Source organism: Dermacentor albipictus, chromosome 7 (genome assembly GCF_038994185.2).
Source record: "Dermacentor albipictus isolate Rhodes 1998 colony chromosome 7, USDA_Dalb.pri_finalv2, whole genome shotgun sequence".
Classification (NCBI taxonomy): Eukaryota; Metazoa; Arthropoda; class Arachnida; order Ixodida; family Ixodidae; genus Dermacentor; species Dermacentor albipictus.
The window spans coordinates 2,144,914-2,171,559 of record NC_091827.1 but is presented as its reverse complement, the minus strand read 5'-3'; the positions used below and the strand labels follow the sequence as shown (position 1 = coordinate 2,171,559).

At 47.7% G+C, this 26,646-nt stretch overlaps 1 protein-coding gene across 1 annotated transcript in view; it reads left to right on the top strand.

Annotated features, from left to right (window-relative positions):
* The window catches only part of LOC139047311 (uncharacterized), a 32,740-nt gene extending 15,225 nt beyond the window's left edge, over window positions 1-17,515 (top strand). Inside the window, exons 5-6 of the mRNA XM_070521141.1 lie at window positions 181-397; window positions 16,578-17,515. Coding sequence (XP_070377242.1) covers window positions 181-397; window positions 16,578-16,818 — 458 coding nt within the window. The 3' untranslated portion in view covers window positions 16,819-17,515. The remainder of the gene's footprint in view (window positions 1-180; window positions 398-16,577) is intronic.
* The last annotated feature ends 9,131 nt before the right edge of the window (window positions 17,516-26,646 follow it).

Sequence of the window (26,646 nt, the reverse complement as noted above, 5' to 3'; positions counted from 1 at the left end):
TGCGTTCGTATTCGCTTGTGATGGCTATTACAGTTTGTTCGGTTGCCAGTCAAGTGTCGCCTAGAAACCATCGCGTTGACTTATTTCATACTTGACAGAGCAGGGTGTCGGTCTCGGAGATTATGGAAGTGGTTATATTGTCTTCCGAGCAAAGACACATCACAACAACGCTCTCCGCAGTCTGTGCCCAGGAGCGGCGCAACGACAGCGTCGCGCTCAAGCTGGTCCAGACGGCGCTGGACAAGAGCCACCGGCTGCTGCTGGACGTGGCGGCCAGGATGCCCAACCTGGTGCCCCGCATGGACGCCCAGGAGTGCCTCAAGAGGACCGTCTGCGAGGCGCACAACAAGCCCGGGCGATACGGGCTGCTCGGCATCGCGCTCCAGTTCTTCTTCCCGTGAGTCGCTGGTTCCCGAGGCCTCGCGCGTGGACCCTTCGAGATCTGTAGTCGCGAATCTCTGCGCTGGTTCGTGAAGGCTCTTGTGTGCCATATGTCCGGTGTCTGTAGTCACTCGAGGCATACGTTGCACTGGTTCGTGGCGCTTCTTGTGTCGTATGTGCCTCAAAGAAGTGCAGTGAGGCAACATTTTAGGCACGATGGCAAGTTATATTTGCTCTCGTTAGTGGATTCTCTTATCTGAAGCGTGTTGTGAGCCATGTGCGCCTCCTAATTGCAAAATAACCCAAAATGTTCCTTGCAGTTGAAGGGTATAAGTGTTTATATTGGTTCGTGAAGCCACTTGTATCGTATGTGCCTCCGTCTCAAAAATATGCTTTAAAATGCATTGGCGTTGCAGTTAAACTCATCCCGAACTATTACGTTAAAGATTTTGGGATACTGCTAACTGGACTGTCTCTGCTAGCACATATAACAAGTTGCAGCATAGGAAGAGGCGACAGAGCGAGTGTGGGAACACCGCGATGTGATGCTCCCACTCTTCCACCTTCTGCTTCATGACGTCGCCATGCGTTCGCTTCCCGGGAAGCGAAGGACGGATAACATGCGTTGCTAAGGCCGCCTCTTGAACAGGCTGAACATCTCACTACATTACCTGGAAGGCATGCATGGGAATGCCGGTATAGTGCGACTTCGGATTGGCATCGTTCTCGGAGACAGGACACCTCGAAGACGCGCTTGGCAAGCACCGTATTCCGTCTGTCACAATAATTCATTTTCTACTAAAACAGCACGTGAAAAGCTGTTTTAGCTTTATTATTACGCGAAAACATGTTTTATTTAACTATGAGAACTTGTTATTGTTTGTACGACTACATGTTACGTAAAAAGTATCAGCGGGCCGCTAAAGTTGGAGGAGAGACGACAAGGTTCGCGCTCGCTTTGAAACAGTTGGTCGACTGTTCTTGCTTTTCTTCGCTTGGTCATCCATTGTGGGTGAGTAAAGATGTAATATGCGTGAATGGAAACACTTTATGAAGATTTTACTTTGAAAACGCGTTATTTGCGTAGCCATATTCACGTTTTAGACGAAGCCTCTTACAACACCAGCCAACACGAGCCTCGCAGACACATATACCGTCCATAGAGTTTCTCACTACATTACCTAGAGGGAAATCTGGCGCTGCTGCGCTGTGGTTTGCATGGGAATGCCGGTATATTGTGGATTCGGATTGGCATCGTTCTCGTAGAGACCGGACGCCTTCAAGACGCGCTAGGCAAGTACCGTTCCGTCTGTCACAATGATTCATTTTCTACTAGAACAGCACGTGAAAAGCTGTTTTAGATTTATTATTACGCGAAAACACGTTTTGTTTAACTATGAGAACTTGTTATTGTGTGTACGACTACATGTTACGTAAAAAGTATCACCGGGCTGCTAAAGTTGGAGGACAGACGACAAGGTTCGCGCTCGCTTTGAAACAGTTGGTCGACTGTTCTTGCTTTTCTTCGCTTGGTCATCCATTGTGGGTGAGTAAAGATGTAATATGCGTGAATGGAAACACTTTATGAAGATTTTACTTTGAAAACGCGTTATTTGCGTAGCCATATTCACGTTTTAGACGAAGCCTCTTACAACACCAGCCAACACGAGCCTCGCAGACACATATACCGTCCATAGAGTTTCTCACTACATTACCTAGAGGGAAATCTGGCGCTGCTGCGCTGTGGTTTGCATGGGAATGCCGGTATATTGTGGATTCGGATTGGCATCGTTCTCGTAGAGACCGGACGCCTTCAAGACGCGCTAGGCAAGTACCGTTCCGTCTGTCACAATGATTCATTTTCTACTAGAACAGCACGTGAAAAGCTGTTTTAGATTTATTATTACGCGAAAACACGTTTTGTTTAACTATGAGAACTTGTTATTGTGTGTACGACTACATGTTACGTAAAAAGTATCACCGGGCTGCTAAAGCGTATCCAGCTTTTCTGGACACAAGGGTTTAGTTCGCGTGAATGCCACCACGTGGCGTACTCACCTTAAACTTTTCAAACTTCCCGCGGTGACGCGTGATGACGTCAACCAAACAAAAATAAAAAAAGTAAAAGCTATCCCTGCGCATGGAACTTCGCCACAATGCTTGTCCCGCCGGCGTTATCAGTGTTCTTGATCAAGCGTATTCGCTCGTCGCCTGGAAATCGCTCGTCATCCAGCGTTTACTCGCGACGAGCAATTGTTGATGCTGGACTTTTGATTCGGTTCTTTTTTTTTCTTCTCTTTTCCTTTTCTTTTTCTTTTTTTTTTCATTCTACGGAGTAAAGAAGCTAGCCTAGCTAACCGTCAGAAGCACTTCGGGGCAGCCTTTCTTCAATCCGCATACATTGTTAACGTCCGAACATCGCACCGCGCCTACTAGAGACGCCGTCATGGATGGATTTTGATTTTCCCTTATCGAATTCGTTAAGGTGCACACAATTATTTCACTAGCGACTTTGCAATGCGCACTCATGGGCTATCGCCGCAGCTGCAAATCTAGATGTGCTTAAGTATTAAGACATATACATGGATATGTCGGTTTTTCACCTTGACACAAAAGTCATGAAACAAGAGTTGAGCAAACTGTCCCTGTGTCGTCGCAGGGTGTGAGATGGGGCTAGCTGGTATTCCATGCTAAAGTGACAAGCGCAAGAGTGGACACGGGATACTAAATAGGCGACAAGGATAAGCGCAAACTTCCAACTGGGAGCTTCTCCTTGTAGCGTCTCTCTCTTGTCCACTCTTGCGCTAGTCACTTCAGTCTGTGTCTTCATCCGTTAGAATGCTATGGCCGAAGCTGCTCGCAATATTACGTCACATTTACTGCCCACCAGGCCAGGTAAACCCTTGGGTACGACATATACAGTACTTGCAGTTAGTTTCCAAAGCAGTCTCCTATGGCGGCTATCCACGTGCGTGAAGCAAGAACCCTATTTAAAATTATTGTGCAGTAATATATACGGGATTTGTATGTTCTCCACATTCTCTACCATGTTGCCGTTCCGCCTTTATTATATATAGCCGCAATGTAGACTAGCAGCTATCGAACGCCATAAAGGCTATCCACATATTCAACCCTTAATTCCCATCGGTTATCTTCCCTCTTCATTACATGTCCTGCCCATGCCAATTTCTTTTTCTTGATTTCAACTAAGATGTCATTAACTCGCGCTTGTTCCCTCACCCAATCTGCTCTTTTCTTATCCCTTAACGTTACACCCTTCATTCTTCTTTCAATAGCTCGTTGCCTCGTCCATAATTTAAGTAGAATCCTTTTCGTAAGCCTCCAAGTTTCTGCCCCGTAGGTGAGTACTGGTAAGACACAGCTATTATACACAGACTGGATTCCAAGGGAATAGAAGCGTAGCAGGGGGTGGCAGAAAGTTAAGTGGGCGGATGAGATTAAGAAGTTTGCAGGGGCGACATGGCCACAATTAGTAGGTGACCAGGGTTGTTGGAGAAGTATGGGAAAGGTCTTTGCCCTGCAGTGGGCATAACCAGGCTGATGATGATGATGATGATGACGACATATTCAAGGACCTCACGCGCAACTCCTGACACTTAATTGTATTCAAGAGTTGTGCGACTGCCCAGGACATCCTTAACTAATGTTACATAACGCATTATGACGTTTTACTTGCCAAAACCACGATTTCATTATGAGGCACGCCGCAGTGGAAGATTCGAGAATAATTTAGAGCACTTGGGGTTTTTAACGTGCGCCTAACCCTAAGTACGCGGGTTTTCGCATTTCACACCCATTGAAATACGGCTGCCGTGGTTGGGATTCGATCCCGAGACCTCGTGATTAACAGCCGAACCCAATAAAAGCTACGCAACTACGGAGGGAAAGGAATGTTGGCGAAGGTGACAGCCGGCACGTGAGACAATTTGTTCCCATCCTCATTGCTGGAGAATAGGTACCATCTGTCCAAGAATGACACCGTAGAATGCACTGTATTCAGTGTGATGGAGTCCGCGTCCAATATTTCAGACCCGAATCATACTGTAATTACTGACGACCAGGCATCTCGCTAATACGTGCAGTCGCTTGACAGCCGCCGAGCGCTGGCGTCGGCCACAGGACCTACTGGACCTTTGTTCAACACTTGCCGACATTCTCGCCTTAATTCGCACCATTGCGTTTCAGCTGAACTGCTTCAACAGCCGATTTATTTGTACCAGAATTTGGCCACCCTGTCAACCTTATGGTTTCTTATTTTTAAGTCATGTTTTATATTTAGGCTGAGGCTGTCGTGAAATTTCCTGCGGTTTCACCTTTCCCAAAATGCCCGCATTTTTGTCGGCCTCTGTTAATATTTTGGAGGATTTTTAATAGACGTGGAAACCATTGCATGGCCCCCTGACCAAGCTGCTCAAAAAGTCATTTGATATCCCTGAGGTCATGCGCAAGCTTCCGCCTTTTTGCCGTTCATCAACCTGCTGATTTCCCTGTCACCTGCATTCCATTTTGACGACTCCATTCCCACGGAAGTTGGCGACGATATGTCCATGGGATTACAGCCATTTAAATCAATTCTACTGTGGATACGACAGCCGCTTATGCTCACTGTGGATGGAAATGTTGCGCTAATGAGCGCCATTCTGAAGCATCTAAATTGACAGTCACAAAATTATGCGGATCCCACGTATGTGCGAATCGATGTAAGCAAAGCTTTCTGTGTTTGTTGTCATTGTTAAACGTAATCTCCACATAGTAGTCAGGCACCCTCTAATGAAATGCTGTCAATGTTTGCCTGATTACGCTCACCATTGTGATGCAAATAAACGTAACTTCAACTCATTTTCTCAGAAATAAACGCTGAATCAAACGCTGACGTCATCCTGAACAAGATCAACAAGTGCCCTATAGTGCTCGATCTTATGATGCCCCTATTCGTAAGCTTATATTCGTGATTTAGTTATTTGGGGGGGGGGGGGGGCCGAGAGCGATGTGTTCTTATACCGTAGAAACATCCCTCGGACGTCTCTGATGTGCTCGTTTTTATTCTCAAGTACCCAATGAAAACTGTCATCGCTGCAACTTCATGATGTCCTGGTGGCAGGCCACCATGGCATGTCGCGCAAGTATGACCGCGCTGATTCATTTGGGTTGGCATATACTATTTGGTGCGTCATACTTTGCCACATGCATTTTTTAAGCAAAGCTTGAAAAGGGCGGCCAACTCACTACATCCCTTTCCTTTGTTTACTTCCGCAAAAAGAGTTGCTTTCACCAACTCTTTTCAGCTAGAACTGAAACGCCAGACAAAAATGAGACCTACCGTTGAATATTTTTCTTGTTTACTAGGTTTAAAGCAAAAATGCTCATTAACACAAATAGTGATTTCTTTAAGAAATGGCATATGGATACTATATTTCAAGCTCATGTTTTGTCAGTACGGCCCGGCACCACGTATCGACGAAAGGGCATCACAGTGCCGATGCACGCGGCAGGTCACTGAATGAAGAAAACAGGAAACGACTGTTTTTTCAGTTCTCGCAACATATTGTACACAGAACACAAGACACCCACCACCATGACATTCTTTTTTTTTTTACAACAGCGACACACAATGCCGGACTGATATACTTCCTAAAGGAGTCTCATTTGATTTTTCATCGCAGAACCGCAAGCACAGTTGCGTCGCGCGTGCTTGCAGCCACGTACTGTAGCCGTGCTCCTTTTCCTCTAACAATATGGCCGCCGGCGGCTTCAAGCGCTCCCGTAGGTGGCGGATTGGACTGTCACTCGAGAAGTTTAAATACATAACCTCTTTGCATAGAAACGACGGCATGATTGTTAACATTATTGCTTTCCAGACTGATCTTGATGAGCTAACTCATTGGTGCGGTAGGGCAGATGGTAATTAACGCAGACACAACTATACATCTCAAATTTACTTCCGCTGCTAAGACGACTCCTAATGCCCACACAGTTAATAATACTATCATTGAAACTTCAGCGTCGGTAAAATACCTCGGTGTAAATTTTAGCTCTTATTTATCCTGGAGCACTCATCTTGAACTGATTACTACCAAGGACTTAAAGAAACTTGGTCTTCTTAAACGCCGACTACGCGAAGACAACCAGGATACAAAACTACACGCATTCAACGCGCTAATCAAGCCTGTGATAGAATACGCACACGTGATCTCAAACCCTCATTATACCTATCTTGTTAACATGTTGGAATGTATACAAAACAAGGCTGCTTGATTCATCATTTTCCTTTACTCTCGGTATCAAAGTGTAACAGTACTGAAAATATCGCTCCGTCTCCCGCCTCTCGTCATGCGCAGAAAACTCAGCCGTTTATCTTTTTTCCATACTCTCTACCACAGAAACACACCATTCGCAAGTTCACATCTTCTCCCGGTGCCGCACACACCGGCTCGTGTAGATCACATGAAGAAGACTAAACCCATTTTCGCTCGGACAGAACGATACAAATGCTCACCTCTGGTCCTGGCTATTGAAGAGTGGGATTCGCTTCCTTCTAGCATTGCGGCTATCGCTGGAACATCATCATGTCAAACAGCTCTTTGGTCCCCCCCCCCCCCCCCCCGCATACTTAGAAAATTCCATTTTAGAATGATGTGCGTTTTTTTTTCGTTTTTTTTTTTCAGTGTGTGCGTGTGGGCCGTAACGTTCCGTGGAATGTTGGATGACATGTTTTGTAACTTCTGAAGGTGCGATTTTTGTTTTGTTTTGTGGGATTTGCCACATGTGCATTTTTTCAGTACCTGTTCCTAGCCATTTCTTCCCCTTAACTTGTACCTGGCTTATTAACTTGTTTATTCCTGTCTTCAGCCGTTTATATTCTGTGTTGTATATTGTTAAGTTTTCTTTGATGAATCCCCCCCTTACGTAACGCCCGCATTGGGCCTTTAGGGTATTGAAATAAAATAAATATTGTTGGCTTGGATATGTTTGGCACGAGGCCCAAGTCGGTACCCTGTCTTCTAACGCATTCTTTTGTTTTCGTCTCTGTCTTGAAGGGACGCGCACCGTAACATGCTGCAATGGTGATTGCGTTGCGCGTATGTAAGGTGAGAAACGCGGTTCTAAAATGTCTGTTCACTAACTTGTGCAGTAAACCCATATTTATAGTATTCGCGCAATAGTAAGAGTCACGAGTATGGCAACCGTAACCGCAAGCGCCACTTTACAGTCGTAATTTGTCGCGACAGCGTAGTTGAAATCCACTGACCCTGCCACTAAGAAATACGTGGCGAGGTATGGCTGATGAATAATTAATTGCGAAGATTGGTTTTCAGTAAACGTTTGTTACCAAGAGCGGCGGGTGCTTATACTACCGCAAATGACGGATGCTTGGCGGTGACTCCAATCATTTACTCGCACATCACAGATCTACACTAAAATTCAACTGGTTTCACCAATTCTCGCTTATATTCTCTCGCCCCTAAACTGCGACTTCGCCTGCCACCCGGCCTCCAGCTTTTCCTCTTTGTCCCCCGCTTCTTTCCCAATCTGCTGAGACGTGCTTCCACTGATGCTTGCTCTTCTTTTTTCTCAATAAATGAAGGCATTCATTCATGCATTCCTGTGTGACTGCAGGAAATAGCTTGTCTTTATCTACATAACCACCCTCTCTCTCACCTGGACTCTCCAATCGCAAAACAAAGTTGCGGTGTGGCAAATGGTTGGGCGTCACATATACAATTTTCTAGGAATGGCCGGTAGCACAGCGGGCAATTTTCGGTGGGTGACGAGACAGTATATAGAACACCTTCTCTGCAATATCCACACTCAGTGCTCTGCTTCGTGAGCTACTATTAGCCGCTACTACGAAGTACGCAATGAAAGAAACCTAGCTGGGCTGGTCACGGACAGCTCTTTTTCGATTCGTGATGCGTCCATATAAGATATATATATTTCTTATATAAGCCTAAATGACAGCGATATAAGCGAGGTGAGTTACGCTAGTTCGTTGGTTTTGACTAACGACGCTCTTCACGCAGCACTTTCGTCTTATGCGTGTTTGCGAACGGGAATAAAAGACAGGAGGGTAACACGCCTTCCTGAAATGAAACATTCGGAATAACTCTTTCTTTGACGGTTAGACATATGTTGAGGGCCCCCGATACGAACCACCTGCAAGTCTGTATCAGCTTGCAAAGAGGAATTCAGATTAAACGTTGTCAAGAGGTTAGGCTTTTAATTATCATAAAGATATCTTTATTGAAATTCTTACCATGAGGTGAAAGCCGACTAATAACCATTTATATTTTCTGTGTTATTAAAATGTCCTGTTAATAAAAGGTTGCTGTGTTTTACAGCCTCCTAAATTAGGTTATAAAAAATAAATTGATGCGGTAAGTGTGTAAACGCAGACGCAAGAAAAGGCTTAGTCCGTTTCCAAGTATTCACTCTATGAAGATGGAGCGCCTCTGTACTCTCACATTGTAGGGATGTCAAGAACAAAACACTTCCAAAGAGTGAGTCACGAATATATCTCATTATAAGGTGAGCTTGCGCTGGAAAAGAAAACGCTCAAAGCGCAACGATGGCTGCGCGCAGTGCTTCCTCTGATTCCGATCTACGGATCAAGGCGTCAGTTCGTCAGACTGAAATGCTCGTACATTGCAGCGCAATCTCGGGTCCTCAAATGTGACGGCGAATGTAGGCCAGTATTCGCTTCACGCGCGCAATCTGATAAGATAACGCTCTTTCGCTATTGAATCCATGACAACATACTGGATATTAGAAACACATGCAGGCGCATCTTGAGCTAACTGATAACTTTGGAACTGTGGTTAGACGCTAAAAAAAAAGCTCCCCTCCCCAAAAAAGGAATACAGTTGCTTTCAATATTAGCTGAAAAATAGTGCTTGTCGTTTAAAAAGGGCCTCCAACACTGCACAGCGGCGCCGACATACAGGAAATTCAAGCGCGAATTATCAAACCAGCGTATCGTGGTTCAATGTATCCCAATAGTCCAGGGGCCAGTTCCACCACGGCTACTGTGTCGGAGCTCATATTTCATGTCAGCATTATTTGTCACAAAATCACAGTATTTTTTCTTTAGATATTATCATTAGACAGCTAAAATACATCCAGCGAAAGCCTCATCTTAATATTTCACTACTTTTCGTTGTAACGTGCACATCCGTGCGATCCATATGTTACAAAGTACTGAAAATGTACCCAATGCTTTCCTCCAGGCAGCAGTTTTTATTCCTTATGATGCCAGGAAAGCGAGCCTGACGCCACCAACGCTCAGGCACTTAATCGGGAGCGCACACAATGTTCTCGCACGCCTTGTGGGATGTACCGTAGCGCTGAGGTGCTTCTTGTATAATATATAAGAATCGGTTGTAAAGGCAGTCGTGCAAGGTTCGGCACATGTGCTTAAGCTCATGAAGTTGATTAGTGCCAAGATAACCTGTCCAAGCTTTCACACTTACTTTATAAGAAGTCTACAACACCATCAATATGCCGGCTGCTTTTAACTGCACGAAACAAAACTATTGAAATGATACAAACAATGTTAACATCATTTTATCATTCGAGAGGTCAGACTGGTAATCTCTAGATGCAGAGTAAGTTGAGAAGTTGTTTGCGTAATTAACAAAGCTGCGTTAATTAAATTTTCAGTAATGGTTCTTACGTGGCTAAAGAAAATGAGAAGTTTGGAGCCCGTCCTCGTGATTATGCAGCCAATCGAAAAACTTTCGACCAAACATGCTTCTGTAAGAGCCATGCAAACAAAAATTTTCCAAGTAAACATTCTTGGAAGGCGTAACTGACGCAGAAAAGGAACATCTGTAAAGCCACAGAAAGAACAGCAGTTCACGACGGGACACAAAGGAGGAACCACACACAAACTGCGCTAACAACTTCAAGCGCTGTTTATGTGATAATGAAGCAGCTAGACCGTCAGTCATTCCTTCCAAACCTGTAAAGCCAACCTGACCACATCTAGCCTTTCGGGATGCTGTCATCAGTAGTATGGCCCCGCGAACATATTCCACGTGGCCTTATAGTCGCCTTCCATTTTTATTCATGCTGTTTTCTCGAAAGCAAGCAGTTTAAAGTTTTGGTGCCAATGCGGCAGTGTACGTGTGCCGCCGAAAGCTTGCTTGGTCGCAGAAGCGATGCATGACGAAATGATGGTGCAGATTTAGCGCGCCGCTGGCATCAAGACAATGCGCGGCCGCCGAGGGAAGGAAGATAACGAAAGTTAACAGCTTGGTAGCTGCTCACGGAGCCGTGCCGATGGGGACGGTGCCATCATGACGAAATCTGAGCCAGCGATATTGATGGATGCAGCGTTTTTGTTTTCTTTTATTCTTTTATTCTTTTTTTACAGCGAAGTCGTTAAGAGGAAGCTTTAACACGGGCCCTACTCGGACTCGGCCTATTCAAATAGATGTGAAACGCCGAAACGCTTTTCTTAGATAACCCCTGGACCGATTTTAATGAAATTTGTTGGATTCTGGAGAGAAAGGTAAATTCTAGTGACTATCGGAAGCGGAATTTCTATTTAGGGCCTGAATTTTGGTAAAAGATATTCAACAATTCGAAAGTGCGAAAAGTACACGAGCACGAAGTTTACAAATTATTAACTCCAGATCAAGAACTGATATCGCGGTTCTGTAAACAGCATCCATTAGACAATTCCAATATGCCGATTTATATCTTACGTGAAGTCGTTACGTTGTGAACAAGGGTTGTGGAAAAGCTGTATTTCCATATTACTAAATTTTTTAAGATTCATGCGTAATATATCAATTTTGTCTGCTTTAGATGTGCTGTTAGATGCAATGTACATAATTTTGATATCAGTTTTCTTTGCCGGAAGAGCGTTGTAAACTTGATGGTATCGTTTTCCTAAAATTTGCAATTTTGGACAATTTTGAATAAACAAATGATGACCTAATTCAAGAATTCGAAACCAACAGACACTAGATTTTAAGTTCTTGTTTTAAATGCAACAAACCTTATCAAATTAGATGCAGTGGCTGTCGAGAAAAACGAATTCTCCTTTTACATTTACTTAGATAGGACCACCAGAGCTAAAGCTTCCTCTTAAGGGCTACTTTCTCCACTATCGCGTTCGCGTGTAGAGCCACATCCTGAAGGTAGCGTAATACCGGCCCGGCCCGCAGTGGTGGTGAAGCATGCGTTCAGCGCTCCCCATATGTGGGCTGATCCCGAATGTAACGCCATGCCGGGGAGACCCGCGGCGGAGGTGAAGCAGGCGTTAAGCACTCCCCATACGTGGGCCGATCCCGAAAACAGTGCAATGCGGGGCCGACATACGGTGGAGGTGCAGTTCACCATTAAGGGACCCACATACACAGCTTTGCAGGTCATGTTTCTTCACGGAGTGGAAGGGCACTGAGATTTTTTAGTTATCCGCGTTTGTCCTGCATGCGTCTGCGATGAAAACAAGAAGCAGGTATGCCTGGAAAATCTAAGGTGGTGGAAGCAGGTGGTAGCGGAGAGGTTAGCATACTCAGCCCCTGCACGTACTTATATCTGCATTGACATGGGTTCGTGGTAGTGATAGCGACCAAAGCTCTACTTTTTCTGCGTACTCTAGTCATTGTGAACCTAAGGATGTGCTTAGCATGCCCAGTCACTGAATGCAAATTGCAGCAGTTACGAGTGGTGAAATCCCGCTGGGGCTGATTGTGAAGAAAGCTTCCTTTCTCTGTCCACTCTCGCGATGGTGAAGCTAAAAATGAGGAGGAGGCCTGACGGACACAATGTTGATCGTCACCATAACAGAATGGATGGACGACCTGCGGAAACGACAAGGCACACCAAGTTTTTAGCACTTAATTTGTCCTACAGTAAAGCGCTGCAATGGCTAGTATGCCCTCATGGGAATGGTAGACCGAACTGCTTCTCACTGCTAACAATGGACTGATACTAATAAAATACTCCGTCCGCAGGCACCACGCTACACTGAAATTAGCAAAACAATGTCAGTTTATAAACTGATATTGCCAATTATCTGGTGTCCTTCTTGTGTGTGTGGAGGGCATAAAGGTCCTGGCAATGAAATGGTAGTATTTTCGTTTTTGCTGCAGTTGCACACAAACAAAATTCTTTGAAGTAATGCGACAGCGATCTACCGGCGGAGAAGACCAATCCACAAATTAAAAATAATTGCTGGTTTCAGATCTTCCAATTTACTTTGCGCTTAGCTACCATCTGTTATATTTTTCTTTTTGTGCTCTTATAAAGAAGAAAACTCCACATTACTACAATATCAACAACCGTACACAAAATAGACTGGCTTTGAAGCTGTGACTACGCACCGCACTTTTCTACATTTAGCACATGTAGTATTGGGCAACACGTTTGAACAAAATGATTAGGTTTTCGGTCAAAGCACTGTGACAGGCGGGAAAAACTCGTTGTCATGCCCGGTCGAAACAATACCATCTGAAATCTTATTTACTTATATTCATTTTTGAAAAATTACTATAACCGTTTATACATTTGCTTCGTATGAGTTATACACTAGCTTGCCTCGTCAATCTCAAAAATCTATTCTCTTTTCGGGAGACGGCCTACGCGAAAAACGACGCAACATCACAGTAAAACATCCAGCAAGGCTCTATCCAATGATTGGAGAAATAGTGCGCTGAGACCGTGTCGACTAGCGTGCGAGTGAAAGTTGAATAATGATAGTTGTCAGCTTGTGTTGCCTCTAGCACGAGCGAGTAGTGTTAGCAATGACATTGGTGTGAAAATGGTCAGCTCAGTCTGCGATTTGCTCATGTAATCTCCGCATTGAACGTCGCAGTTGTCACGATGAGAGTACTTCTGTGACATTATCAGCCCAGTGGGCTGGGAAGGCTTGAGTGGTAGCTCACCTTGAGGAGTATCAGGTAACAATTATTAATATACATACTTTCCGATGATGAAAAAGGTGCAGAAACACCAGTGGTGTTGTCTAACTATTCGTAAACAGGCCCCGCAAATTTCGACTGGCCCACCCCCAAACATCAGATAGGCCCACCCCCAAATTTCAAATTGGCACACCCTCAAATTAAAATTGGCCCAGCCCCCAATTTTAAGTCGGCCACGCCCGATTTTTTTTTCGCCCAGCTTTAATCTTGGAGTTGGCCCATCCCCAATTTCAATTGGGCCACCCCTAATTTTCAAGTTGGTCCACCCACGAATTTCCATGAATCGTCCCCCAAAATTCCAGTCGAAGCACCCCAAAATTTAGGTTGGCCCACCCCCATATCGACCCCAAGTTCAGATTGACCAACCGCGAGATTGCCCCCACATTTAGGTAGGACCCACCCCATATCACCCCCAAATACAGATTGGCCCGCCTCCACAACACCGCCAAATATATATTGGCCCACTCCAACACCACCTGCAAATCGAATTTGACCCACCCCCATATCAGCCCCAAACTAATGCTGGCCCACCCCTCGATCACCTCAAATTTAGGATGGCCCACCGCAAATCATACCCCAATATAGGTTAGTCCACCCATCACCTCCCCCCCCCCCCCAATTCAGCTTGGCCCAGCCAAACATCACCCCCATGGTTAGGTTAGCGCGTCCCCATGTTACCTTCAAATTTAGGTTGGCCCACCCCCACATCATCCTCAAATCCAGGTTGGCCCACCCCCATATCAGCCCCAAACTTAGCCTGGCCCACCCGTCTATCACCTCAAATTTAGGATGGCCCACCGCAAATCACTCCCAAATTTGGGTTAGCCCCCCTACCCCCCCCCCTCGATTCAGCTTGGCCCAGCCCCATATCACGCCCATGGTTAGGGTGGCCCACCCCCCATATCACCCCCAAATTTAGGTTCTCCCACCCCCATATCATCCCCGAATCCAGGCTGGCCCACCCCCATATTCCCCCAAACTTAGGCTTACCCACCCCTATATCACCTCAAATTTAGGTTGGGCCACCCCCATATCAGCCTCAAATTCAGCTTGGCTCACTACCATTTCACCCCAAATTTAGGTAGGGCCACTCCCATATCACTGCTAAATTCACCTTGGCCCAAATTTATGCTGATGCCACTTCCAATTTCAAGTTGGTCACCCCAACCCTTTTTATGAAGACCTATATATTTATATGGGAAATGCGTCAAGCTTTTGGCGTTACAGGTACGATATTGCACGATCTTGCTACCAAATTGCTGGGGTACTCGACAAAGAATGCTGCGCATTAAAAGCAAATGCACCGAACGAAGGACATTTATTCAAATGGTTTTTTACGGCCACACCTACGGATTGATACCACTTGGCTGTAGGGAACACATTAACAGTAGCTACTAATCCAGACGGTGCACATCTCCTAGTTGGTACATTTCTTATTTGGATGAATATTTAGAAATAATTAACGTTCTGGCAGCGACTCAGCCTAGCAGACCCTTTGTTCCACACGAATGTTGCATAGGAATGGCACTGGCCACCGGGTAACATTGTGGCACAGCTGGACGTCATTCGCTCGGAGTGTGTGCCATTAAGGACAGCCGAAAGTCGAAGAAAACGGACCTTCCAGAAGAACGCAATAAGAATAGCCATCTTGTTCTTGCAGGTCCCACGCTACAAGCACGAAAGTTTTTTTTTTTTTTTTTTCATAACACAAAGCCATGCGCAAGCTTCTATTTATGTTGTCCAATGAATAAAACCTTCATAAAAGCGATGACTTAACAAATGAACACGATACTGCTACGTTTTCAGAAGGAAAAACAGAAAGCATAATATTTCAAGAGCACCACTGGAAAACCAGAACCGAAAGCAATTCGAGAGTTTTGTGTTTATGCCATTTGATAGGAGACTATAAGCCCTATGCGGCTTTCAAAAAATGCGCTGCTGAAAAACCAAAACCAAAACCGAAAGCAAATCTTGGGTTTTGTGATTCTGCCATCTAGTGAGAGACTACAAAACTAGGTCCTATGCTGCTTAAAAAAAAAAAAAACGCTGTGAAGGGGGAATCGAACCACGGCCGCCCGTGATGCGGGACGAAAGGTGCTCGCTATTCTACCACTCGGCCACGGCTACCGAGGCTTCGCCAAGGGGTACGCTTATGTTTTTATAGATACCACGGCAATTTTCACGACAGTGTTACAAAAATCGCTTTCGGGAACAATCTTACGCCATATGTGGAGAGCCGAGAGAGGCGTCAATCGAAAGCTGAGTCTGCGGACTACATACGCTGCACTGCGTATTACGATAGACGGCATAGTTTTATTACAGTCATCGTTCTTGCCTCAAAAATCGAGCACAAATTTTCGTCGTTTCCATAGGCTTCCATTGCTAAAACTTTAAGTGCTGTGGGAACAAAATTTTTACGTGCCATAGAGTGATCACTGCATTTGGCTCGTGTGGATTGTCTTCCAGAACACGTCTGTCACCTGCGTTTTTTGATAATCGACCTGCAGCTTTTGTTATTCGCGAAAAACCCGCTTGTTCCATTGAAAACGCGCTAGCTTCGTGCCGGGGCCGCTTGGGGCGCTAGTTGGTACGTGTCCAGAAAAGCTGGATATGTTGGAGGACAGACGACAAGGTTCGCGCTCGCTTTGAAACAGTTGGTCGTCTGTTCTTGCTTTTCTTCCCTTGGTCATGCATCATGGGTGAGTAAAGATGTAATATGCGTGAATGGGAACATTTTATGAAGATTTTACTTTGAGAACGCGTTATTTGCGTAGCCATATCCACGTTTTAGACGAAGCCTCTTACAACACCAGCCAACACGAGCCTCGCAGACACATATCCCGTCATTCCCATGACGGCACGGTGCCCCCTTAAGAAACTCCCATAGACGGTGGCGCCAGATTACCCTCTAGGTGTTATAGTGAGAAACTCTATGATACCGTCATTCCCATGACGGCACAGTGCCCCTTTAAGAAACTCCCATAGACGGTGGCGCCAGATTACCCTCTAGGTGTTATAGTGAGAAAGTCTATGAGGCTGCATTGCGCTATATTCCAAAACCTTCTTGAACGGAACAATAAATGCGGACACCGCTGCTGGCCTGCCATTGCGCGGTGGATCGAGGGGCCCGCGTGCAGCGTGCTTATGAGCACGAGAACTGGCGGCGTCACCAGTCTGTGAGCAGCTCTGGGGTCGGTGGGAATAACTGCGGCAAGCCGCTCGAGTGACGTCACGCGCTATGCGCAGGCCATTCCGACCGGGCGACGCCGACGACACTCGCATGTCGCCCCTGCAGCTGGCGGCGCGCTACGGCCGGGACCCGAGCGCCGACTGCGGGCGGCAGTACGACGGCTGCTTCGTGGACCCGCTGCAGGCGCTGCAGGCCGCCGTCGACCACTTCCTGCGCCGGCAGCAGGCCGCCCACAGCGGGCGGGCGCAGCTGTCGAGCGGGGGCGCAGTGGTCGAGCAGTCCGTCGCTGCGCCGTGAGTGCGTGCGTCGGCTACCGGATGGAAAGCACGTGTGGTCGGTGCCACCTTCATTGTGTTGCATTTATTGGTGAGGTCACATCGCAGTTCGTGCAGCCGTCCTGGAGCTCACCCGAAAGCGAAGCCAAACCCTTTCACTTGCGTTCATGCATGTAGGCCAGACCCAGCGTGCGCAGGAATTTGCGGGAGACTACTGCAAGCGACGCGTGCTTTTGCGTCACCGAACACGTGTTGTCTGCAAGCGGTTTCGGGCCCGGAACGGAGCGGCGGCCATCGCGTGAGCGAGCCTCTTTTTCTAAAACCCGAGTGGCGGCAGAGCCTTGATGCTCGCGCGCCGCTGAGGACGTGCCCGTCGTCTGCTACGACGGCCGCCATTGTACGCCGCCCACCGCAGCTGGATGGATAGATGCTAACCCCTTTGGAAAAAAGAAAGAAAGCCCGACGAATTCCCATAACCAAATTTTCCGACCCCCTATTGTGAACATTGTTTTTGTACGTTTCCGCTATTTGTCGTTTCCCTACTTTTATTCCACCAATCTTCCTATCGCATCTTACTAATCTCTGATGCGGACATGTTTACTTTTCGCCTGCTCTCGCTGAACCCAAGGGTTTCAAGGACGCCAGTGGTGCCTAAATCGACCGCCGGGCAGACGTCTTCACATTCTAATAAAACATGCTCCATCGTTTACCTAGCTTTACCGCCGCGAGCACGTGCTTCTTCTTCATTCTTATATCTCGCTTTATAGGTGCGAGTTCTGAGGCATCATGCGGAATGCGCTACCGCTTGCGGTGCACCGGGTACGCACGGAGACAAGTGCACGTTAGCGACCTTTTTTTTTTTTTTTTAAGCTCGGACAGCACTTAGTGCTGCTGTTGCCCAAATGATTAAGGGAACGATGTACTTCATACAAGCTGACGGCCTGCGCATGTGTTAAGTGCTAGAGGTTGACGTAGACTTAGTTATTTAAAAAAAAAAAAGAATCATCGTCCTTAGGCCGGAAGCGGCAGTTTCTATAAGGCTAAGCCCTTACTTATTTTCCTCGTAAACTTTGCATTCGAAATACACGAAGAATCATTTGAAGCACTTATATACATGGCAGCAGCAGCCGTATATGTATCTCAACACACATATTCTAGTGTGGCGAAGCTACTTAAGCGCGAATATGGTGGATTATTTTGCTAAGTTTTCAAACAATTTACGTATTTATTATAAATGGCATCATACGTACTGTACGCAGGATAACGTGCCAAGGAAGAGTATGGTGCGAATATCCTGCTAAGATGAAGTGGCAGCTTCTTTATCATTATTGTGCTTGCTCAATGGATTGAAATACTGAATTTATAAACACCTGCCGTTCCCCCTATTAATATCTGACGTTCGGTACCACCTCCGCCGTCTCACCATTTAAACCATGCACTGTGCGGGCATACCTGACACATACATGTTATCGCTCTACCTTTATGAAACGACACCTGGCAATCCCATGGATGGATGGAAACAACTTTATTCTGAATCCGGCAAATTTGACGACCCGGGCTCAGGTCTCCCATGAGGGCACTTCGAGGCCTTGCCTCGTCGCCGCCTCTCGGGCTTGCTGGACAGCCCACTCTTGTGTCTTGAGGTTGGAGCTGCGCAGAGCGGCGGCCCACTTCGACGCAAGAGCCTCCGGAGCTACTGCCATTGTAGCTGATGTAACCCGACACTCCCACAACATGTGTGACAGCGTCGCTCTAGTTTCCTTGCATAATTTGCAAAGAGCAGTCGGGTATTGCGCGGGGAAAATGTGCTGCAATCGCACCGGACTGGGGAAGGTTTGTGTTTGCAATTGTCGCCAGATGACTGCCTGGCGACGTTTCAGCATGGGGTGAGGTGGGGGCAGCAACCGCCTGCCTAGCTGGTAGTGCTTGGTGATGTCATTGTACCTGACCAGGCGTTCTCGCGTGTTTTGAGCCAGCAGTTCCGAACTCGAAGAGGCAGTCTCCGATCCCAGTGTACAGGTCATTTATTTGTGTGCATAAATGCTGCGCTGATAGAAACAATTCCACAAATAAAACGCTAGAACAGCAGCTTGGGCTTGTTGGTTTTCCATCCTGGTGCTAACAGCGCAAAAAACGTAGACGGCGACATGAGACGAGAAGACGACACCACGAGCACTCCTGTCTCTTCTTGTCTCGTGTCCCCGTCTACGTTTCTTTTTCCCGCTGTTAATACCTGTGAATAAAACGCCCCATGGTAGCTGTAGGCTTCCTATACAGTGCCTACGCGCCGCATCTTTCTTTCTCGCAGGAGCCACAGCCTCGCTCAGTTACCTTTGAACTTTTCGCAGACGCTTCGAGCAACACATGCGCACATATAGCTGTAAATAAACGCGACATTTTTTTTTTTTTACACATGTGCCTTACTTCGCAATTACTCGCCCAGTGCTCCTACAGCCGCTTTATTGCTCACATGTGAAAGACGCAGTCGAGCAGGCTCACCACATTGCGAAACGGGCTTGCTGTATCGTCGCAAGGCATACAAAATACCGAAACTAGAAATGAGCTCGCGATACAACGACGCTCTAGAACAGTATTTTGAATTCATTAACGAACCAAAATGTTTGGTTAAACTGACCAGCCAAATCTCTCCGTTCCACTTGTTGAGTTAAGCGGAGGCGGACGTGTGTTAACAGGCGGAAATATCGATGGCACATACACAGGATGGTTCGCAACGTTGTTTTTTCTGTTGCCATCGAAGTGGCGGCTGCAGATTCTTGAGTATTCGCTTGGCTGCCGCGGTCCTCCGTCAGAGGTACGCAGCACGAATACAGCAGAACAACATTGTCGCACTTTCTCACGCGAGCCGCTGTGTTGTGGGGAACGCAAGTAATTAGATTACCCAACACGTTGAACGGCCCGTATCCAGCGCTCTCGCCTTTCCCCTTCACACGATCGAGATGGAAATCGGTAAAACTGGACGTTGTTATTCAGTCCTTCACGTTCATGGCAATTTACAACATAACAGTAGCGTCAATTGCGGCGTTTCTTCGTAGCGCGCGGAGCTATCGAGGTTGCTGCCGTTTCCTCCATCCTCCAGCAAGCGCTTGGCAGTTCGGCCACAGAACACCTATTCGACGGCGCGTCCGACTAGCGTAGAAATTCGTAGCTCTCTGTCTGGGTGTTAAATGCGCAAAACACTCGCAATGTGGACCAAAATTTAGTTAAATCGTTGTTTCGCAGTCGCTAGCTCCATAGGCAACTTAGCAAGGGAGTCGGGCTTTGCACTACTCAATTACTGCCTCTTCGCACCACGCCTCTTGCGAAACTCCAGAGTCTAACGTGGAATGGAAAGGGAACCGCATGGAATGGAAAGGGAACGGTATGAGAAGTACATTAAATAAGGGCGTGGCGTACGCGCATTTTTGTATTGGCACCAAACAATGAATGCATACTGGATCAAGAAAAATAAGCAGCGGGAAACATGCTCGCCGAGAAGACCGATAAACACACAGTGCGACGCATGCAGCATGAGGAATCATGATGTTGAATCGTCCAAGAAGTAAGAATAAAAATAAAAAACAAGGAAAACAAGGCTTGAATCGTCGTTACGGCCGATCACAAGTCGGCGAAGTCCCTAGATATGACAAGAATATTTTTGAAGACAGTGTCCACTCAACAATGGCTGCTTTGTATTGTCAAATGCTCATATGCTGCGGCCTAATAATACTCGCGGCACGGTGCGAAAACGCGCTCGCGGCGAAAGCGAAACATTGTGCGCGGACATGCATGCAGACGCGCATTCGGTGCATTGAGGCTTCATTCTGCTGTGCTCGATTTGGTCATGCAGGCAGCCCACTGCAAGAACATGTTTCGGCCTTCCACGCAAGGAACCGGTTCGGGTGACTCCATCGCGGCGACCGGGCGCAGTGAGGTCGCCGTCTCTTTCGAGACTGCTTGCGTTTATGTGGCCAGTGTTGCCACGACACATAGAAACATAGTAGTAGATTTTTTCGCGAAAAATCAGTAGAAATCAGTAGATGTTTAATTTCAATTTTTGCGCTCAGTTTATGAGCCCACGAATCCAGCACTTATATTAGTACTCTGTTGTAGTATTGTAGCTTCTAAGAAATAGTACAAAAATTGACCCCGGGATTCTTGGCGACACTTTTGAAAAACCGGGAATCCAGAGAGTCATTATGAAGCACGAATTGCACGGTACTAAAGTGTTTTTGCATTTCGCCCCCATCGAAATGCAGCCGGGATATGGCTTCGAAATCGCGCACTTTGCGGCGCAACGCCAAATCCACTTAGTAACCGGGACGGGTGAATCACTACATTATTAGTACTAACATATCAAGAACTCAAGACATACCAATATTACTTACCTGGTGAGCTCGTAATGAAGCGCACACGCTGAACTTGATGCGAAGCAATGGCTGACGTGATCTGCCACATGCAGTATTGTCAGATTTGTCGGACGATCCTACCGCTGTCAACCAGATGTAGGAGTCGTCGGACGACCTCGCCGCTGCCACCATTTGAAGGAGTTGAAGGTCGATCTCACCGCTGCCATTCAGTTGTAAGATTTGGCAGTCGTAGCTGTAGGGATGAACTTGGGAGGACAGGACTGGCGGAGCAGGATTTAATGGCAGTATTTACATTTTAAGCAAGATGCATTGACCATCTAACGCGACTCCCATATGGAGCCCGCAAGACTAACATACAGCAAACAGCTTACGAGCACACAGCTCACTAGTACAGGTTTAGTATGACAACGAGCATTCAGCTCCCGACGAGCACACTCTAGCAGCTGGCAATCGCTGCTTATATTCTTTCCGCTTGACGTCATAGTTCGACGTCATCGTTCGACGTCACCGTTCGAAGGCCCCGTGGACGTATTCCCCGTGGACGGAGTCCCAGTGGACGGAAACGTTCGTCCAGGCATTGTAAACTAGCCGCCCCCCCGCAGGACAGCCCACACACACAAAGGCACCCCGTTCGAGTGTCCGGAGCCGACGTCAGAGGGCTTCGTAAAACTCAGCTCCGTCCCGGGTGGCGCGGCCGATTACCACAGTCCTGAACTGACAGCGCGCCACGTGGCTGCCGGCCATTCGCAGTTCTCCGAAGTGCGCCCCGTCCGGTGGGATAGGAACACGTGCAACGGGCTGAAAGCTGGCACGTTGCCACCCCCGTCCGGCCATTCCTAACAGTATGTACTGCAGTACACAAGCACCAACCGACAACTTGACTGAACTATTCAGAACTAGTTTAGTAAGTGGGGTCCTATTCTCCTGTAGAACAGAGTAGGCGCTCGAAGCGCCGCATGAAAAGAGTCATTGGTTTTGGTTCGATAGTTGTGGTTTCATAGTTGTGGGGCACGGTAGTGCACCCACTTTCACAATTTCACCGCCTCACCTTTTCCCCACTTTACTCAAAGACAAAGGTAGCGCCACGTTTGAGAGTCTGGAAACGGAAGAATGTATCTTAACCTCGGAGCCAGCCGCGTTTTTTTTTTTTCGCTCGCTAGGTGGCATCACATTAATATAATCTCTGTACTGAAAAAGCTGCAGCTTTTGCTTTCGATTCAGTAGAAAAGCAAGAAAATCAGTAGATTCAAGAGCTTTGTCACTGAATCAGCAGAAAATGTTAAAAAGCAGTAGAACTACTGATAAATCAGCAGCCGTGGCATCACAGTATGTGGCCCCAAAACGTTCTCTCGCGGCGAAACGAGAGGCAGCGCGATGCGCTCGCTTCTCGCTGGCGGCGCAGTACCCGCCAGAATTGGGACAGCGAGTGCTCGTGGTCATCGAGTGAGATATGTTTATGTTCATGGCTGTGATACTAAGGCGCAAATACGAGGGACAAAGAAAGGAAGTGCAAAACACGAGCGCTGTCTCACCACTGAATTTTTATTGGAGTCTACGCAGAATATATACACATACAAAAAAAAGGGGGAGGGGGAGGCAAGGACCGCAGCATAAACCAGAATCATACCACTACGGAGCACCCCAGGAAAAAAAAAACGGAGGACGCTTAAGCTTCGCCTATAAGAGTGGAACGCGATAAACTTCAAAGATCCCCAACTGCTTGTGCGCGCTTCCCGGCAACCGTAGCTTTCTTGCGGTTGCGCGAAGACGAGCGTGATGGTGGCGTTAATAGAGAGCTTTAGTTCAGGGGACGCAAGCGGCTTGCGCACGCAAGAGCTAGGGGCCACGCTACTGCGCACGCGCAGACCCCTACGTCTGACTCTGCGCATGCGCAGTATCGTCGCCCTTAGTTCCCGCGTACGCAAGCCGCTTGCGTCCCCTAGACCTAAACTAAACCTCTCTAATGAGGAACCAAACAGGTCGCACCGGTCGGGAAACGGGTTTGAGCTTCTGCGTAAAAGAATTATGCTTTCCGGTATATTGAAATTAAACTCCGACGCTACGATGTGTTTAGGTTGTGTTTAGCTCGTACTTTAACGTTTTTTCTGACGTATTTTACTTTGAAGAGTTCAATTAGTTCGGTAAAGCATCTGCGCCACGGAGGGCCTGCGTACGTGGTTATGGTTCGGAATGATTTTTCGTCAAGCGACTTTCGACACCGACATCGGGCTTTTTGCGATACCGAGCCCTTAACGCTAAAACGACAGACGTGACGCACTCTCAATCGGCACGGGGAATCTAAAGCGACTTTATCAGTGTAGTAGTGTTCCGCGTCATGTAAGGCTTTTATTCCTGGCTGACGCATGCGTCTTGGTATTTGCTAAAGAAAAAAAAAAACCTCTCCTAGCTCACGGGTTTTCTGTTCCTGCCTTTTAAACACAATTGAGCACCTGCCCAATTCTGGTTTACAACCGCATTTGTTGCAATGCGAAGCCACGGGTAAAGTAGAATTCATTAATGATGCGAAATGTTCCCTTAATCTCTTGTTAACGCATCAACCAGTTTGTCCGATGTCAACTTTTTTGCACGATAGGGGCAATTTGTAAAAGACCCCTACCGCATTGCAACCAAAGTGCTTGACGGGACGGATCGGGCAAAGCCCTCTATTGTCAATTAAGGAACGAGTGTTTTCAAACCTACGGCTTGAGGAAAACAGCACGTTAACTGCACACATCGCGCCAACGTTCTAAAGTCAAACTTCTCAGGCGGCACTTCGACCTCAGGACATCCGAGCTTCACATTCACAGCCCGTACGTTTATCCCATGCGCTCGGAATGCTACTGCACTGATAAGTGGGTTGACTGCCGATTGACAGTGCGTCACGTCACGCCTGCTTTTCTTTTTTCCTAGGATGCTGCGTAGTTGTTTGATTTTGGTTTATTCTGCTGTCTTTGCTTTTTTCCTTTTGTGTGTGTATATATATTCTACGTACTCCAATAAAGATTCAGTTGTGAGACAGCGCTAGTGTTGTGCACTTCCTTTCTTTGTCCCTTGTGTTTGTGCTGAAGTATCGCAACCATGAATCGAACATTTCAACTAGCCCAATTAGCAGTCTTGATTCATGTTGATAGTTGCCTGTGCGCGCGTGACATCATGGTTGTCGTAGGTGTCACCTCCCGGGTGCCTCGATGCCCTCCGCGCAAGGAGCATACCCTCGCTCCGCCACGCACACAATCATAAGGGCCAAAGTAAGTCATCTGGCTCTCTTTCACACGCACACACGCACGCACACTTTTGAAAGCGGGCACTGTCGACTGCACACTGGCAAACCCAACAAGACAAGAGTTAGTGCCAAGTTTCTTCTCAGAATTGCACCCACATAAGTGCGCTCTTTTTATTGCGATGGCAATTGTGTGGACACTCCAGACGCGTTTTGCCGTCGTCGTCGTAGTGTTCCGCATAAAGCCCAAAGGCAATGGCCCCACCGCCGCGCGCCGCATGCTGTAGGTAAGAGTGAAGCGCGCAAGGGGCGCCTGCGACGTTTCTGCGCAGGCGCGAGTATGACCGGGTGAGAGAGAGAAAATCTGGGGGCCTTTGCTCCTTGAATATGTGACTCTGCCTAGACACTAGAGTTTTAGTTCAGGGGACGCAAGCGGCTTGCGTCCGCAAGAACTGGGGGCGACGGTACTGCGCATGCGCAGTATACCATGGCCCCTAGTTCTTGCGTACGCAAGCCGCTTGCGTCCTCTAAACTAAAGCTCTCTACTAAGGAGGAGGTTTCTTAGCGCGTGTTGTGTGCGTTTGTCCTCTAGGCATGCCAACATTGCGGAGTGCGGTCGTGTGCTTACGCTCCGCCGCTGGCTGCCCGCGCGATCGGGCAGTGGGCACGGACGCCCCATTTGGTGATCGCTAGATGTGTCTGAAGGGGCAAGGTTCTGACTGGTGTTGTATGAGTCGTGGGTCGCGTTTTTCGTCGCGACGATAGACTGGATTTTTTACAAGCACTGCTCCAGGAGGGCACATGTAACCGGCAAACGGAGGCCTCAGAAGAACACCTAAGGTTATAACAAAGCAGAGGCGCAGGATCTCCAGGGCACCCAAGGGGTAGCGGGGGGATCAAAGCTGGAAGCAGGGCGGCCCGTGGGTTGGGGCCGCGGAGGCCCAAGCTTGCCAAGGGGTGTTCGCATGAAAAATTAGCTGTCCGCGATAGCGGACAGCCGATCTTGTACACCCCTGGCACGTGCAGGCCTCGGCGATCCCACGCCCACGGACCAGGCAGGTTTCTAGCTTTGGTGCCCCCGTTGGCGATTTAGTGTCCCGGAGGCGCCGCCAATAATGCAAAATAATGACACGTTGTTACAATCAGTAAAAAAAAAACACGATAGAGTAAATATATTTGCGTCGAGCCGCCAACTTGCGATGCTAATTAAGTTCAGCACTACCGCGCCCCGCGACTTCTTCCGGCACGCCTATGGACAAGCGCATACAACACGCGCTAAGAAACTCCTCCTTAGTGCCTAGGCAGAGTCATATTCAAGGAGCAAAAGTCCCGACATTTCCTCTCTCGTACCCGCTTTTACTCACGCATGCGCGCAAACGTCCGGCGTCTGCGCAAGTGCCACGCCCCACTGTACCTACTATAAATACGCCACCCGGGCCGCGTTTCTCGTTCGCGTACGCGAGACTGAACCGCGTTCGCCGGCTCATCCTCGCACATACAGCCGATGCCGGCGCGTTCGTAGAGCCGATATGCGCGGGCGTCATGCAGTTAGCGAGCGTTCTCGCGGGCCTCCGAGACGGTTACAGATGCCATGGTAATCTCAGAGGCTGCAGCACGTTATCTAAGTTACAGTCGTTTGCCATGAGAGGCACTCGTTGCCTTTTTGCGGAGACGAGAAAAGAGAGGTGGCATGGAACCGAGGTTACCGGACCACGCGGCCGTGACCGGACAGGCATGTATTAGTAAAGGAGGCATCGATGCAGCATACGGCGAGCGGCGACCGTTTTATCGCCCTTTGATTTTATAGCGAACTTGATGGCAGCGGCAGAAATGTTCCAGGAGTGTTCATATAAGTGCTACCGCAATAAAAGTTTTTTCTTCCTTTCGCGGTGCACTGTTTGTTCAAGGTTGGCGTCCGAGAGCAACAAGGAGAGTCGGCAAATCGGGTGCGCTGCGCACGCGTGCACAAGCTCTCGCTGGGGAGTACCTCTCGGCTGGCCTTTATGGGCTGTCACGCTGGCCTATGAAGTCATACGCGGGACGTAAGAGAACGCCTCTCAACAGCAGGGATGCAGCTAAATAGCCTTTGGCTGGCCATTTTCCGCAGAAAGTTTTCTTACAGCGTGCCCCCCCCCCCCCCCCCCCCCCAAAAAAAAAAAGGTGCTGCAATGTACGCTGCCCGGCGGGCGCGCACGCAGCAGCCGACCTGAGCAGATGACAAATCAATCGTAGTGGGACTGGGAATGAACACAGGACACGTGGC